Here is a 17,511-nt window from a genome sequence, read left to right on the forward strand (position 1 = left end):
GGTAGAGGTTGCAGTGAGCCAAGATCACACCACTGTACTCCAGCCTGGGCGACAGAGCGAAACTCCGTCTCAAAAAAAAAAAAAAAAAAAAGACAGAAAGAACTGCAGATTGATCGTGACAAACCAAATATCTTGGCTAATTAGAAAGAAAGGCACCTTTGCAACAGGAAATGAACAAAATAGTTTTCTGCTGTCCAGGTCTCCCATTAAACTCTGATGTACCCCTCAAAGCACTAAGCAGTTATATAACAGGGTGAGTTTGTACTTAGCATGTTACTGATTTACAAACTCATAAGCAAAAATAAAGAAGTGTAAGTAGTCTGTTGGTCCAAGTTTCAATAAAGGGGCCTTTTTTTTTTTTGAGACCTGCTTTGTCACCCACGCAGTGGCATAATCTTGGCTCACTGCAACCTCTGCCTTCCAGATTTAAGCAATTCTCCTGCCTCAGCCTCCTGAGTAACTGGGACTACAGGTGCGTGCCACCACGCCCAGCCAGTTTTCGTATTTTTAGTAGAGAAGGGGTTTCACCATATTGGTCAGGCTGGTCTCGAACTCCTGACCTCATGATCTGCCCACCTTGGCCTCCCAAAGTGCTGGGATTACAGGCATAAGCCACAGAGCTCAGCCAAAAAGGGCCTTTCTTTTCTTCTTGTCTTTTTTTTTGGCTCACTGCAATCTCTGCTTCCTGGGTTCAAGGGATTCTCCTGCCTCAGTCTCCCTAGTAGCTGGGACTACAGGCATGTGCCACCACGCCAGGCTAATTTTTTGTATTTTTAGTAGAGACGGGGTTTCACCGTGTTAAGCCAAGATGGTCTCAATCTCCTGACCTCGTGATCCGCCCGCCTCGGCCTCCCAAAGTGCTAGGATTACAGGCGTGAGCCACGGTGCCCGGCCCAAAAGGGGCCTTTCTAAAGGCATTTTATAAAAGGTGTTTGAAACACAAAACTGAAAAAATAAAAAAAACCCTTTAGTTTAACAAAGGTAACCTAATGCTTATCCAGTGCTTTTTCCGCCCCCATATCTGCAAACAGGTGTGGAAGTGAAAAGAACAAGCCAACATAACAGAAAATTATTTTCTTTCTTTCTTTCTTCTTTTTTAGATGGAGTCTAGTTCTGTTGCCCAGGCTGGAGTGCAGTGGCGTGATCGCAGCTCACTGCAACTTCTGCCTCTGAGTTCAAGCAGTTCTCCTACCTCTGCCTCCCAAGTAGCTGGGACTATAGGCACCCACCAGCACACCCAGCTAATTTTTTTGTAGTTTTAGTAGAGACAGGGTTTCGGCCAGGCGGGTCTGGAACTCCTGACCTCAGGTAATCCGCTCGCCTCAGCTTCTCAAAGTGCTGGGAATACAGGCGTGAGCCACCATGCCTGGCCACGAAATGATTTTCTTTTCTCTTCTCTCTTTTTTTTTTTTTTTGGAGAGTGAGTCTCTCTCTATCACCCAGGCTGGAGTGCAGTGGCGGGATCTCAGCTCTCTACAACCAACGCCTCCCGCGTTCAAGTGATTCTCCTGCTTCAGCCTCCTGAGTAGTTGGGACTCCCGGCGCCCTCCAACAACCCGAGTAATTTTTGTATTTTTAGTAGAGATAGTGTTTCACCATCTTGGCCAGGCTGGTCTGGAGCTCCTGACTTTGTGATCTGCCGCCTCAGCCTCCCAAAGTGCTGGGATTATGGGCCTGAGCCAACGCGCTCGGCCCAAAACTATTTTCTACTCCAATGTGCAAAGCAACCTAACAAGAAAAACCTTAAATATTTATTCTTACTTTCTTTATTAATGATTAGGCTGTATTAACCTCTTATTTTCATTTGAAAATCATCTGGTTTCAATGCTAATTGCTTTGTCATCAAAACAAATAATTTTTTTTTAAATTTAGTTTGATGACTGACAGCATGGTTAGAACATAAACAATTTTAAACTTCATTATTGTATATTTTTTCCTGTGAGGAATAACTAGCTTCAACATTTTCTAGAATGTTTTTCCTATTTTGTTACAAAAGTGTAAGCAGAATAAAAGTAATTTTTAGGAGGTTGAGTTTAAAAGTTTTCACTAAATTAATTATTATTATGATTTTTGAGACAAAGTTCACTCTGTCACCCAGGCTGCAGTGTAGTGGCGTGATCTCAGCTCACTGCATCCTCTGCCTCCCTGGTTCAAGTGATTCTCATGCCTCGGCCTCCTGAGTAGCTAGGATTACAGGCGCCTGCCACCACGCCTGACTAATTTTTGTATTTTTAGTAGAGATGGGGTTTCACCATGTTGGCCAAGCTGGTCTCAAACTCCTGACCTCAGGTGATCCACCTGCCTTGGCCTCCCAAAGTGCTGGGATTACAGGCGTGAGCCATTGTGCCTGGCCTAAATTTATTTTTTAAATAAGTAAGTCTAGCTAAAGGTGACAGGGCTAAATACAGTAATGTGCATGTAAAAAGAGTATGGTGAGAAGACAAGTTTCCCATTGACCATTCAATTAACAGCTTGCATCACATTGCAACTGTCTTTCCTTGTTGATAATATGCGAATGAGTTAAAGAAATAGAAGAAATTAAAAGGGAGAAAGATTAAAGTCTGTGAGTGAGGTAGCAAGAGTTCAAAATAAAGTAAATGCTTCTAGAGAAAGCAAGTAAAAGGGGCATGAAGAATTCCACTATAAATCATGCTAAGTGTGCTTAGACATTACAACTCCAGAATTACTCTAAGTGCTACCTTTTCTTGATGAATAAAATGCAAGTAAGTTACCTTTGGTACCCACACCTAACTGCGCGAATAGTCAAAATATCCTGTAACAGAATCGATCAAGACCACTTAAAATTGCTTAATTTTGATGGTACTTTGTGATAAAATCATGAGCCAACTGTGAAAGACTATCTACCAGGCCCGCCTTTTCAAAAACTAAACATTATTGGGGTGTGGTTGGTTGATTATGAATAGAGAAACTACACTAATTCTTGGTAGTTTTGACAATGCCTTTAATGATAAAGAAGTGTGTTTAACATGTGTCTCTCATATTCACTACGGTAAAGTTTATCAGTTTTAACTCTTTGCAAACAAGCAAGAGATCCTGCAAGCAGGAAGCTTTTCTGTGGAACTCCTGACGGAACACAAACCATAACAGTTACTGCAAAGCTTAATGCAAACCCTCTAGAGTCCACGTTGACAAATTCTTTAACAAGCCCTGTGGTTACAGGGAAGCTGGTTTCACTGTGACTCACTCCTGCTCAAACAGTTTACTGGAAATGAAGGGGAGGGGGAATTTTCAGAGAAGTCATGTGATGGCCAGACAAACCACAACCAGTAAAGGTTCATCAGAGTCAAAAACAGGTCCCAGAAACAACTGACACCCGGAGTGTTCAAATGGTACTAAAGTGTATGAAAATGTGTCCTGTTTAGTTTCAGATCATCTACACCATAAACTCTTTCATGAATCTGTATATGTAAAGGAAAAACTTCACAGCAGGAAAAACCAGCAGGCATTGATACAGTGTAGGTAACTGCAACTGCACACACTTCATAGGAAAATGTGCTTAAGAGAATAGCATTAGTGGAATGCCAAAGCACTTTTTCGTGAGTATGTAAATAATCTTATCAATTCCTTTCCCACAGTCTTTAAACTCAAATGATCAAACACATATTCTATCATTGTCAAAAGAATCCTTCACTTTGACCCTATACTTTGGAAAGGGATGTTCACTAGATAAATGTTTATTTTATTTTACTATATTTAAAAAAAGGCACTGGCCATAAGAATGAGAACTACCATTACAATGGATAAACTGTTTTTTGGTTTTATATTTTCACTAGTAAAATAATGTAAATAGCTAGAAACTTCTGAAAAGGACAAAGATCCTATTAAGCTAAAAAATAAGACTTTTTTCAGCCTTAAATTTAATATAAATTAGTAAGGTAAAAGATGCTAGTATTAAAACTCAATTTGGGGATTTAGCTTCAATATACAGAGTAGGTAGCAATTATTGAGTATTAATTACTTTAATTACTATAGTCCTAAATAGAACCTAGAAATGTTCCCTTAAAGTAAGATTAAATTCCGAAACTACAAAATAGCCTTTGGGGAAACATTCAGCCTAAAATGGTCTGCAGACTCATGAATGATACTCAACAGAAAGACAAGCTAATTGATAGGAAAATAGAGGGAAAAAAACTCATATTCTTTTTTTTTTTGAGATGGAATCTCACTTTGTCACCTAGGCTGGAGTGCAGTGGTGTGATCTCGGCTCACTGGAACCTCTGCCTCTGTGGTTCAAGCAATTCTCGTGCCTCAGCCTCCCAAGTAGCTGGGATTACATGTGCCTGCCATCATGCCCAGCTAATTTTTGTATTTTTAGTAGAGACAAGGTTTCACCATGTTGGCCAGGCTGGTCTTGAACCCCTGACCTCAAATGATTCACCTGCCTTGGGCTCCCAAAGTGCTGGGATTACAGGCATGACCCTGAATATGTTTTCATGATATTCTTTGAAAACGTGAAGTTTTAAGACTTTTACATTTCTGATTTAATTTTAAGTTTCCTATTCTGATAGCAATAAGAAGCAGCAGGAAATTTCACATAGTCAGCAACCTAACACTGTGAGAAAGAATCCAAGTAGCAGGTCATTAAAACAGATGGCATTTAGGAAACTAAACTTATTCAAAACACATTCTTGTAAGTAAATATGTACAACAACATTTCTCCTCTATTGTGTAAGCTTTAAATACAAAAATACAACAACCACTCCCAGACTCCTCCATTATTTCAGTAATACTGGCTGCCCTAATTTTTCAGGATACATCATGCAAATAAGTTCTTTTATTTTTCAAATTCTTTTAGTCCTAAAGTATCTTTAATTTTCCTTTTTGGTTATATAGCTTAGAGAATAAACAAATCACAAGAATCTTCATTTATTTCTAAAGTATAAAGTATATAATTTTATAAGAATTGTTTTACTCAATGTGAATTAAAATTTCCAAGTCTAAAAAACTTTTAAAAATTAAAAAAATTTGCAAGTCATTTAACTTGGTGTCTTTTACATTATCTTCAGATGACAATTGCTCTCAGATGACTACTAAACTCAAAGATGCAAAACAGTTAAATCTTCCTTTCTTTGTAAAATTACGGGTGTTCAATTACATTTTACAGCAAAATAAGACTGAATATTAATGGACATGTTTCATGTAATGCTACTTTTTCTTACTGCTATTTCATCATCTATTCAAAGTATCCACTGGATGAGTAGTATGTGCAAGAGTAGGCAGGCATTGTTGAAAATACACGCATTTTTAAGCCCCCTTCTGAAGGAGTTATAGACTCCTAGAGAGATAAGAAAAGTCTATAAATAGTTCTAAAAGAAGGTAGAATGTGATAAGTGACACAAGAAAGACATAGCTGGGCTGAGATAGGAATTCAGAGACAATTTGACAGGAGCGAAGGGGGTGAGGTAGGGGTAGGAAGGGAATCATAAAATAGTTCACAAAGAAGCCAGCAGCACATAAATCGAAAGGTAAGAAAACTGAAAAAGTAGACATGCAGATGGGAAGAAATGACACACTAAGTAAAGTTATGAAAAAGAACAATACCGCACAGTGGTGGAGGAAAAAGTTAAATTATTGCAAATGATCAGGTCAGTAATTTTTAAACTTAAAAACTTCAGAGTTCTTTAATTAAAAGAAATCTCTCTCCCTCTTCCTCCCTCCCTCCCTCCCTCCCTCCAATCACACACACACACACACACCCCCACACACACAATTTTTGATGTTGAATGGGTATTCTAGCAGCTTTTTAAAGTTCAACTTGAAAACCATCAATGCAGAGGATAAAAAACTGTTAAAGGGAAATCAGAAATAGTTGTAGGTTGGGGCCAAGTAATGAAGAAAACTGGGTTAAATAATTTAGATTTCACTCTATACACAGTGGGAGCCATCACAGATTTTTGAGCAGCAACGTTCCACAAGTAGAGATATTTTTCAGAAAATTATTTTGGTTACTTTGTGTGGGAAAAGATTGGGAGAAAAAAACTAGTAAAGAGTAGACCTACTAGGAAGCCGCTGGCAATATTTAGGTAAGGGTTGATAAAGGCCTGAACCAGTAGTGGGAAGGGAGAAGAGAGGGCATATAAGATACTATGGAGATAGAATCAACAGGCCTTAAATAATTAATTACTGGGGACGGGAGGAAAGGCGGGAGTCAGATGACTCAGATTTTGACCCAAAGCGATTGTTAGGATGGTGATAGCATTAACAGAACACAGGAACCAAGAAGGAAAAGAAGATCATAAAGATAATAATTAAACCTTGCATAAAATAGTCAACAAAGCACATAAACAGCTATCTAGACCTAACTTTTATAAATGACGCTAAAATTGCTCAAGGTCAGAGGAAGCTACATTCATTCATGTCTGCCTCTCACAGACATCTAGTGGAAACATGATAGAAAGCCAAGAGCAAAAGGAAGTCAGCTTAGTGGAAAAATACTGCCTAATCTCAACATTGTACTCAGAAAAATACAGCAGGTATCATAATAAATCAGAATACAAATAAATGCTTTAGTCATCTTTTTCTTCCCCCCTTAAAACATCTATAGTATGACATCCAACCATTACTCAACACTGGAATTTAAGCAAATAAAATTGTTTCGTAACAACAATTTCTTTTTTCCTTTTTTTTTCTGAGATGCAGTCTCATTCTGTCGCCCAGGCTGCAGTGCAGTGGGGCAATCTCGGCTCGCTGCAAGCTCCGCCTCCCGGGTTCAGGCCATTCTCCTGCCTCAGCCTCTGGAGTAGCTGGGACTACAGGCGCCCGCCACCACGCCCGGCTAATTTTTTGTATTTTTTAGTAGAGACGGGGTTTCACCGTGTTAGCCAGGATGGTCTCGATCTCCTGACCTGGTGATCCACCCGCGTAAGCTTCCCAGAGTGCTGGGATTACAGGCATGAGCCACCGCGCCCGGCCACAACAATTTCTTAGTAAAATCACATACAACATTTAACCTAGTTGGAGAGCACATGGCAAAGCAATGAGAGCCAAGTGTTTTTTTTTTGTTTTTGTTTTTACTTTTTTGGCTGATAAACTTATTCTACTACAGGGTTTTCCTTTCAAGAATAAAAAACCATATTTTCTAACTCATTCTCATGCAATCTTAAAATTTAAATTTCTACTTATAGTTACTGATTTTACTTAATTTGCTGTTTTAGCTACAGTTGACCCAACTTGTCCATATTTTATTGCTTCTATCAAATTGGAGGCTTTACCAAATACACGTTATCTATGAGCAGATCCCAGCAACAAAGTCAGATAAACTTTGGATCTTTGCTAAATTGATTACTATAAGAATTTGTAAATGATAACCAATAAGATGCGATTAGAAAGATGTCGGTAAAGTTATAGCTTAGCAAATAAGAACCCAGTATCTTTTAAACTAAGATATTAAAATCACTTGGAAAACAGTGTTGGAACAATATACAGTTAGTTAATTACCTAAGAAAGAAAAAAGATTCCTACATCATATCATATGTAAAAATATTTTCATAGATTAAAGACTTAAACATAAAAGAATAAAACCATAAAAGTACTAAAAGAAAATACAGGCCAGGCGCGGTGGCTCACGTCTGTAATCCCAAAACTTGTGGGGCCGAGGCTGGCAGATCACTTGAGGTTGGGAGCTCGAGACCAGCCTGGCCAACATGGTGAAACCCCATCTCTACTAAAAATACAAAAATTAGCTGGGCGTGGTGGCGCATGCCTGTAATCCCAGCTACTTGGGAGGCTGAGGCAGGAGAATCACTTGAACCTGGGAGGCGGAGCCAAGATCACGCCACTGCACTTTAGCATAGCGACACAGGGAGTTTCTGTCTCAAAAAAAGTAAAATATAACAAAACATACCCAGTAAATGACATGGAAATACTACTGGGAATAAGGAAAAATACTGGCAGCATATGACAAAGAGCATCTTCTTAAATATGTAAACCAGTAAGAAAATGAAAAATACGTTATAAAAAATAGATACATGCACCAGTTAGATGAACATTCTATTTCTTCTTTTTTATTTGTATTTTCAGCATTTCATTATAATGAACATACTTTGTAATAAGAAAAAAACTTGTTATAGCAAAGATGTGAAAATATTTGATGGAGTGGAAAAATGTTCACATCTTTAGATTCAAATCAAGTCACAAAACAACAAACACTATGATTTCACTCTTAGGTATATAAATATTTATAGAGAAAAGACTAAAGGGCACTCACCAATTTTCTACAATGAGATGTATCACTTTGTAATAAAAAATAATTTTATAAGGCCGGGCGCGGTGGCTCAAGCCTGTAATCCCAGCACTTTGGGAGGCCGAGACGGGCGGATCACGAGGTCAGGAGATCGAGACCATCCTGGCTAACACGGTGAAACCCCGTCTCTACTAAAAATACAAAAAACTAGCCGGGCGAGGTGGTGGGCGCCTGTAGTCCCAGCTACTCGGGAGGCTGAGGTAGGAGAATAGCGTGAACCCGGGAGGCGGAGCTTGCAGTGAGCTGAGATCCGGCCACTGCACTCCAGACCGGGTGACAGAGCAAGACTCCGTCTCAAAAAAAAAAAAAAAAAAAAAAAAAAAAAAAAAAAAAAAAAAAATTTTATAATAACATCGGTATCACATGTCTATGATACTGTGAAGAAGGAACTTGTGACTAACATTTATAGTATGATTCTAATTTTTATAAAAAGTTATGTATGCAAAGGGCAGTCTGGAATACAGTGATTATTAACCTGCTATGCTGGGGAGAAGGTATGTGAGCTTTCACTTTTTACTTTACAATACTTCTGGAATGTAAGAATCTTATTACTAAAAGCACTTGTGTAATTAACAAATACGCAGATCTGTAAAACATAATATAAGCAAAGGGCCTAAGACAAATTCATGATTGAAAGCATTGAAAATCTTCTTTGCCAAGCCATAGCAAGAAACTCTCCTTTGAACAACAATTAAAACATTAGTACCCTCTCAGATAATTTATAACACGGAAAACCGGAATAGTCTCTTTCCACCTATTCTCCCTCACCCCTTCAACTGAAAAACAACTATAAACAAATAAATAAAAATTAAAAATCTTATACAACTTATCTGAAACTGGGAAAAAGTATGTAAGGAAAATTATATCCACATCCACTGAAATCTGTAATAAGCCACAAAATTGATGGAAACTGGTGAAAAAATCATGAAAAGGAATAAAGAAAAGAAAAATCAGGCTGGGCACAGGGGCTCACGCCTGTAATCCCAGCACTCTGGGAGGCCCAGGCTGGTGGATCACCTGAGGTCAGTAGTTCGAGACCAGCCTGGCCAACATGGTGAAATCCCATCTCTACTGAAAATACAAAAAATTAGCCAGGCGTGGTGGTGGACGCCTGTAATCCCATCTACTTGTGAGGCTGAGACAAGAGAGTTGCTTGAACCCAAGAGGAGGAGGTTGCAGTCAGCCGAGATGGCGCCAGAAAATATTGCTACATTATGGTATGGTAAGCACAGTACGACTACCATGCCCAGCTAACTTTCTGTATTTTTGGTAAAGATGGGGTTTCACCACATTGGCCAGGCTGGTCTCGAACTCCTGACCTCAAGTGATCCACCCGCCTTGGTCTCCCAAAGTGCTGGAATTACAGATGTGAACCACTGCACCAGGCAACAGTATATGATTTCTAACAAAGAACATGAAACAGTATGTGTGTACATTTTCCTCACTGGATTTTTCAATATAAATAAGCAAATATGAAATTAGGGACTGAGAAATGTACAGTTTATCTTAAAATAGTGATTTTAATTATTGGCTTTGCAGGATGAAAATTGCCAAACCTCATAACCAACAGAAGTATTGTGTGAAGTCTGGTTTCCGTGACTCAAAGAAAAAGTGGAATCAGAGAAGATCCCCTCAAAAAGTAACTAATCAGGGATAGAAGAGATGTAAGAAAAAGATTATTACCCCAATAGTAGATAGATAAAGACTGAGAAAAGAAATGGTCAAAGTCTTCAAGAGCTCAAATTATATGGATAAAATACAGAATTCTTCATCAAATTCTAGAAGATCTTAGTTTTTGGAATTGAGCTTTTAGATGGCAATAAGCTTATGAAATTCATTATTTAAAATTCTAAAATCAAAACCCTGCAAAGAATGAAATAAGTCTTCCAGTCTGATATTCTAGCCAATGTAGGGTGTGCTATGGATGGGATCCCTGAGAGATATCACACAGAGACAAGGCACTCACTGCACTCCGTGAGCAATACAAATGACTTTTCTTAGTTTAAACCACTAAATATTGAGGTGATTTGTTACTCAGTAACAGACAACTGGAATACTCTTTGTTCTAAAAACAACCCCAAAACATAGAAAACAGAAACGAGAACTCAATATTTGATGAAGTTAGCATTAATAAATGAGGACAGGACAAATAGAAGAAAAGATTATACCTGAGAGCATACAGGGGAGGGATATGGAAGAGAAGCAAATTACTTTGCCCCACAAAACTCCAAAAGAGCTCTTTAGCAGAACTGCCAGAAGAGGCTGGCATAGGGCTGAAAACAAGGAGAATGCAAAAGACTCCCAGGTCCCATCCCTACTCAGCACAGCCAGGCAACTCTCTCTCCCGTATCAGTAGGAGACATAGTCTCTAGACAAAAGTGAATGTTCTGGGCTCTGGATATACTTGTGCTTGTGTTTGTGTAGGTATTCACAGATGGAACAGAAAGTGAGTTAAGCAACAATCCACATACTAAATGGAGATCTCTAATCACTCTTCTCCAGTCTAGCTTTAGCATGTCAGCAGCAAGGCTGATATAGATGTTCTTTGACTTACAATGGGTGACGTGTCTTAACCCCTTTGTAGTTGAATACATCGTAAATCAAAAATGCATTGAATACGTCTAACCCACCAAACATTATAGCTTAGCCTAGCCTCCCTTAGACACCCTCAGAAGACTTACATTAGCCTATAGTTGGGCAAAATTACAGTATACTGCAGAGTATGGACGTTTACCCTCATGATCACCTGGCTGACTGGGAGCTGTGGCTCACTGCTGCTACCTGGCATTGTGTGAGAGTATGGTACCACATATCGCTAGCTTGGGAAAAGATCAAAATCCAAAATTCGACCTATGGTTTGTACTGAATGTGTATCACTTTCATACCATTGTAAAGGTGAACAATCGTAAGTCGAACCATTGTAAGTCAGGGACTGTCTGTATTGCCTAGGCAAGAAATTGAAGGATCCATCATGGAGAAACTGAACTATCCCCAAGAAAAGATCAATAGACACTGATACATGGAGGTTCTCAGTAAACAGTAAGCCTGGATGCCACTTGACTGTACAATAGGGAAGCCTCACCATCACTACACCTGGCCTCTACACACACAGCTTCCACTTAGCTTTTAAGTGTCTTATTCTTATATAAACAGACAAATAAGGATTATCAGGCTTTGAGGAAAGCCTCAAACTCCAAATTGAACAAATAGAAAAGATGATGCCTGAAAAATGCATACAAACTGCTTTTTGAAAATAAATATGTAACAGCGGAAAAACATTTTGATGTAAGACTTAGAAGATATACCTGGGAAATCTCATAGGTAGTAAAATGAGATAAATATTAGAAGCAAAAAGGTTTAAAAAATTAAAAGGATGGGCATAGAAGGCCTAACACTGAAGCAACTAGAATTCCAGGAAGCAAGAATAGAGACTAAAGAGGGAAAACTCTCACATAAAAAATACAAGAATATTTCCCAAAACTAAGGAACAAGTTTTCTGAGCACCTATCAGAGTACATTTTATTTGTTTTTTGTTTTGTTTTGAGATGGAGTCTTGCTGTGTCGTGCAGGCTCGAGTGCAGTGGCATGATCTTGGCTCACCACAACCTCCGCCTCCAGGGTTCAAGCAATGCTCCTGTCTCAGCCTCCCAAGTAGCTGGGACTACAGGCATATGCTACCACGCCCAGCTAATTTGTTTTTATTTTTAGTAGAGATAGGGTTTCACCATGTTGGCCAGGCTGGTCTTGAACTCCTGACCATAGGTGATCCACCCACTTCGGCCTCCCAAAGTGCTGGGATTACAGGTGTGAGCCACCGTGCCAAACCCAGAATACATTTTAAAAAGACTATACTTCAGATAATGAACCTAAAAGCTTCTAGATAGAAAAACAAACAAACAAAACAAAAGTAGACTGCTTATAAAGAGGACACAGAAGGGCATCAGCGCTCTGGATACCAATTACAGAAACTTGAAGATAATTGAACAATGCCTTCCAAATTCTAAGTATAAAAAGTGATTTTCAACCCACAATCCTATATTCAGTTAATTAATTGTGAATGAAGAACATGCTAGTTTAGAATGTAAGGTATCACATTTTTCCATTTACTCCCCCTTTCATAGGAAGCTACAGCAGAATATGTTCAAGCAAAATGAGGGTGTAAATTAAGAAGGAGGAAGACAAGAAATCTAAACCAAGACAGAAGCAACTGTGCAGAAGGCCAACTGAATAGCAATTCCAGAATGAAATGGGAGCAGGGAGGGCTCCAGAGATATGACTTCATGATAAAAAAAATGGAGTTGATACAATTTTATTTGTGTTACCAAGTGGAAAGTGGTATCATGAGGTGTTTTTACAGAGCTGTTGGAGGGGAGAGAAGGCAAGCCAGAGATTTAAAGAGACTATGCAAATTTGAAAATGTTAATTCCAAGAAAAAAAGCTTTAAAAAAAAAAAGGAGAAATAATCATAGTACCTTAGTTTACTTATGAGAGAACAACTCTCATACCCATTTGGAATCCAAGTCATAGCATAAAAATGTGTAGCTATAAGCCACCTTATACTTATTCCACTTCAACTTGCTGATTTCATATAGATAAAAAAAGAATTTTAGAGATGTTAAATGATATACATTAGTTAGTGCCATAACTCAAAGAACTACCAGTTGTCACAAGTCTCACCCATCTACTTCTGTGGACAGACTGGCTTCAGTAATCGGAATATACCAGTAATGCTGGCATTCTGAGTTTTTGTTCTACCTATAAGTATGTGAAATTTGGGAAGTAACAACTAGATCTACAGTTTTCTATAAAGTTAGAAGAATGGTACCTTTCCAAACTCCCTCAGAGTTAACACAAAGGTCACATTAGATATTGGATTTTTAAAATGCTAAAAATAATTTTAAAAGTTTATATTTGTAATAATTATTAGCATTAATATAAACATTATGATGTCATGACAGGCATAATATTTGCTTGGCAGATAAGGTAAAGCAGATACCAGGGCAACTTGCTCTTTCCACAAAGAGCAGATGTTCATGGCTCTTTATTTCATTTGTTTTATATCTGGCTATTCTAAATTCACATTTGAAAGTTTTGTATTTAATTAAAAACTATAACCATACTTGGTTGAATTCTATTTCATAATGCTTCTTGTTTTTTTTTTTTTTTTTTTTTTTTTTTTCAGGTGGGGTCTTGCTCTGTTGCCCAGAGTACAGTAGTGCAAATGTAGCTCACTGCAGCCTCGACCTCCTGGGCTCATGCAATGCTCCTGCTTTAGCCTCCCAAGTAGCAGGGACTACAGAAATGCACCATCCTACGCAGCTAATTTTTCATTTTTTGTAGAGATGAGATCTTGCCATGTTGCCCAGGCTGGTCTTGAATTTCTGGCCTCAAGCAATCCTCCTGCCTCAGCCTCCCAAATTTCTGGGTAATAATGCATTTTTTAAAAGCCTATCTGACTTGAAGATGGAGATTCAATCTTTCAACAATGTTCTTAGGAATTTTCCTGAAAACGAAAGACTCTGTTGAGATAATTGAGATAGAGGCTGATACACAGATTGTGATTAGGTCAAAAAAGCCTCAACCAATTATGTTATTGTTTGCCTAGGCCTAGCATTTAGTATTTTTCTGTTTTGAAAGTTTACCTTGCTCATCTTGAGGACACTGTCTAGAATACTCCAGGGCATTCATTAATCTGACTAAGGCAAAGGAAAGACTGAACTGCTGAATAGTTTGAATTGTTAAATATTATTCAAAAAGAAAGTTCAGGTCAGGCGTGGTGGCTCACGCCTGTAACCCCAGCATTTTGGGAGGCCAAGGTGGGAGGATCACTTGAGCCCAGGAGTTTAGATGAGGCCAGCCTGGGCAACATAGTGGGACCCTGTCTCTACAAAAAATAAAAATTAGCTGGTCATAGTGGTACATAACTGTAGTCCCAGCTACTTGAGAGATTGAGGCTGGTGAATAACTTGTGTTTTTTGAGTCAGTCCCATTCTGTCGCCGAGGCTGGAGTGCAGTGGCACAATCAGGGCTCACTGCAATCTTTGCCTCCCAGTCTCAAGTGATCCTCCCAACTCAGCCTCCCAAGTAGCTAGGACTATAAGCATGCGCCACTAGGCCCAGCTAAGCTTGTTAAAAATTTTTTTGCAGGCCGGGCGTGGTGGCTCATGCCTGTAATCCCAGCACTTTGGGAGGCTGAGGCGGGTGGATCACGAGGTCAGGAGATCGAGACCATCTGGCTAACATGGTGAAACCCCGTCTCTACTAAACAAAATACAAAATATTAGCTGAGCATGGTGGCAGGCGCCTATAGTCCCAGCCACTCGGGACTGCCACTGCACACCAGCCTGGGCAACAGAGTGAGACTCCATCTCAAAAAAAAGAAAAAAATTTTTTGTAGAGACAAGGTCTCGCTGTTGCCCAGGCTGATCTCAAACTCCTAGGCTCAAGTGATCCTCCCACCTTGGCCTCCCAAAATGCTGGGATTACAGGCATGAGCTACCACACCTGGTTGGAGCCTAAGAGTTTGAAGCTGCAGTAAGCTATGATTATATCACTGCACTCCAGCCTGGGTGACAGAGTGAGACCCTGAATCAAAAACAAACAAAACAAAATAAAACAAAAAAAAAAAAGAAAGAAAAGAAGCAAAGAAAGAAAAAGTTCTACTATTACTATTGTCATATATACTACTACATACTGCTTACTAGTTTAAAGTTTTAGTAACTACTTGAGAATTTGATATAATTCATATACTCCCCTAGCAAACATTTCAGCAGCTATGCAAACTCTGTGGAATACAGAATGAAGCTGCTTTCAAGGCAGGAAAGGGCCACTATAGATATAGCCATATAATAAGATTTCTTTCTTTCTTTCTTTCTTTTTTTTTTTTTTTTTAAAGACAGGGTCTGTGGCTTAGGCCAGAGTACAGTGGGATGATCATAGCTCACTTGCAGCCTCAAACTCCTGGGCTTATGCAATCCTCCTGCCTTGAGTCCTCAACGTGCTGGGATTACAGGAGTGAGCTACCACATCTGGCCTTTGATGTTATGTTTAACAATTAATTCAGAAGTTCTATTATTTTGGACTCAAAGCAGCAGTCTGCTTGGTAATATCTCTAAACAAACAATGGAGAAAGCAAGTTTCAGCTCCTTAACATCATTGGCAACATTAATTTACCCTGGTTTCTGACAAGGTGTTTTAGTGTATTAAGAGTTGTCTTATTGCATTTTTCTGTAATTTTCTATTCTAAGATCAAGATTATCTTTTATATTTTGACCTTTCTAAATATTCTATCTCAAGTAGTATTTTTCTTTCTTTCTTTCTTTTTTTTTTTTTTTACTTTAGCAGTTTTGTTCTTCAGAGTAACTACTAACAATTTTACCTTAATAGCCTCTTTAGGAATAAGTAAAGTGTTCTATTTTCTATCCCCACTGTTCTTACTTGTGCAGACTCTGCATGTTCCAGCATCTCTTCAAATTCCTGATACTCTTCATCATCTGGTTCAGCACCTGAGAGGCGAGCTGCTCTGGCCATGAAATATGGAGGCAGCTCTCCAATTGCTGTACCGATACCCTAGGTGAAAAACCAAAATACTTACAATGAGGTTCTGTTCTCAACGGTGACACTTAATAGATCAAACCCATACTCTTCTATATCACCAGAAGCATTTTGAGATGCAATATATTGGGGGAAAGTATATGCTACATAACCAAAATAATAAGAGTTTGAATCCTGGCTCTAATTCTGACCTATCTGATGCTGGGCAAGATAATACACATAAAACCCTTAAGACAAGCCAGGCACAGTGGCACGCACCTGTAGCCATAGCTACTCAGGATGCTGAGGCAGGAAGATCACCTGAGCCCAGGAGTTTGAGACCAGCCTGGGCAACATTGTGAGATTCCTGTCTATGGGGAAAAAAAAAAAAAAAACTTGAGACAACACCTGGCGCATTGTAGACATTAAGTAAATTTTAGTTCTCTAGAATCTCTACTTAGACTCTGTTAATCATTTGTGCCCCCCCCTTTCTGATATCTAAATGATCTGATAATAAGAATTCACCGGTGGCCGGTCACGGTGGCTCATGCCTGTAATCCCAGCACTTTGGGAGGCCGAGGTGGCGGATCCCGAGGTCAAGAGATCGAGACCATCCTGGCCAATATGGTGAAACCCCATCTCTACTAAAAATACAAAAATCAGTTGAGTGTGGTGGCGCGCACTTGTAGTCCCAGCTACTTTGGAGGCTGAGGCAGGAGAATCGCTTGAACTTGAGAGGCGGAGGTTGCAGTGAGCTGAGATTGCACCACTACACTCCAGCCTGGCAACAGAGCAAGACTCTATCTCAAAAAAAAAAAAAAAAAAAAAAAAAAAAAAGCCGGGCGTGGTGGCTCAAGCCTGTAATCCCAGCACTTTGGGAGGCTGAGACAGGCGGATCATGAGGTCAGGAGATCGAGACCACCCTGGCTAACAGGGTGAAACCCCGTCTCTACTAAAAAATACAAAAAACTAGCCAGGCGAGGTGGTGGGCGCCTGTAGTCCCAGCTACTCAGGAGGCTGAGGCAGGAGAATGGTGTAAACCCGGGAGGCGGGGAGCTTGCAGTGAGCTGAGATCCGGCCACTGCACTCCAGCCTGGGCAACAGAGCAAGACTCCGTCTCAAAAAAAAAAAAAAAAATTCAACAGTATAGATAAAAACTCTCTAGGAAATCTTCTGGAACTTCAGAAGTTGCTTTAATTTAAATACAGCGCTTCTTCTGTTGAGTTAAAACTTTTAACAAATTGTGGTCAGGAAGCCCTTTGAAAACTAAACATTAGGATGAATAAGTTTTCTTTTTTTCTTTTCTTTTCTTTTTTTTTTGAGATGGCATCTCACTCTGTCACAAAGGCTTGAGTGCAGTGGCACAATCTTGGCAATTCTCCTGCCTCAGTCTCCCCAGTAGCTGGGACTACAGGTGTGTGCCACCATGCCCGGCTAATTCTTGTATTTTCAGTAGAGTCGGGGTTTCACTATGTTGGCCAGGCTGGTCTTGAACTCCTGACTTTAGGTGATCCACCCACCTTGGCCTTCCAAAGTGCTGGGATTACAGGTGTGAGCCACCGCACCCAGCAAATAAGTTTTCACTACAGGAAAAATGTTTATTTCCTCATGACATTGACTCATATTCCACTCACTTGGTGGACTTTTTCCTTTTTTGTGTGTGTGTATTTCTATCATGAGATATAATGTCTGTTTGTCCTGTTACCCAGGCTGGA

General features: G+C 39.5%; 1 protein-coding gene across 2 annotated transcripts in view; it reads right to left on the reverse strand.

Annotated features, from left to right (window-relative positions):
• The window catches only part of VMP1 (vacuole membrane protein 1), a 141,966-nt gene that overhangs the window by 58,043 nt on the left and 66,412 nt on the right, over positions 1-17,511 (reverse strand). For both annotated transcript variants that reach the window (XM_010364056.2, XM_030923381.1), the window contains one exon: positions 15,701-15,832. In XM_010364056.2, coding sequence (XP_010362358.1) covers positions 15,701-15,832 — 132 coding nt within the window. The remainder of the gene's footprint in view (positions 1-15,700; positions 15,833-17,511) is intronic.

Source organism: Rhinopithecus roxellana, chromosome 19, assembly GCF_007565055.1.
Source record: "Rhinopithecus roxellana isolate Shanxi Qingling chromosome 19, ASM756505v1, whole genome shotgun sequence".
Taxonomy (NCBI): Eukaryota; Metazoa; Chordata; class Mammalia; order Primates; family Cercopithecidae; genus Rhinopithecus; species Rhinopithecus roxellana.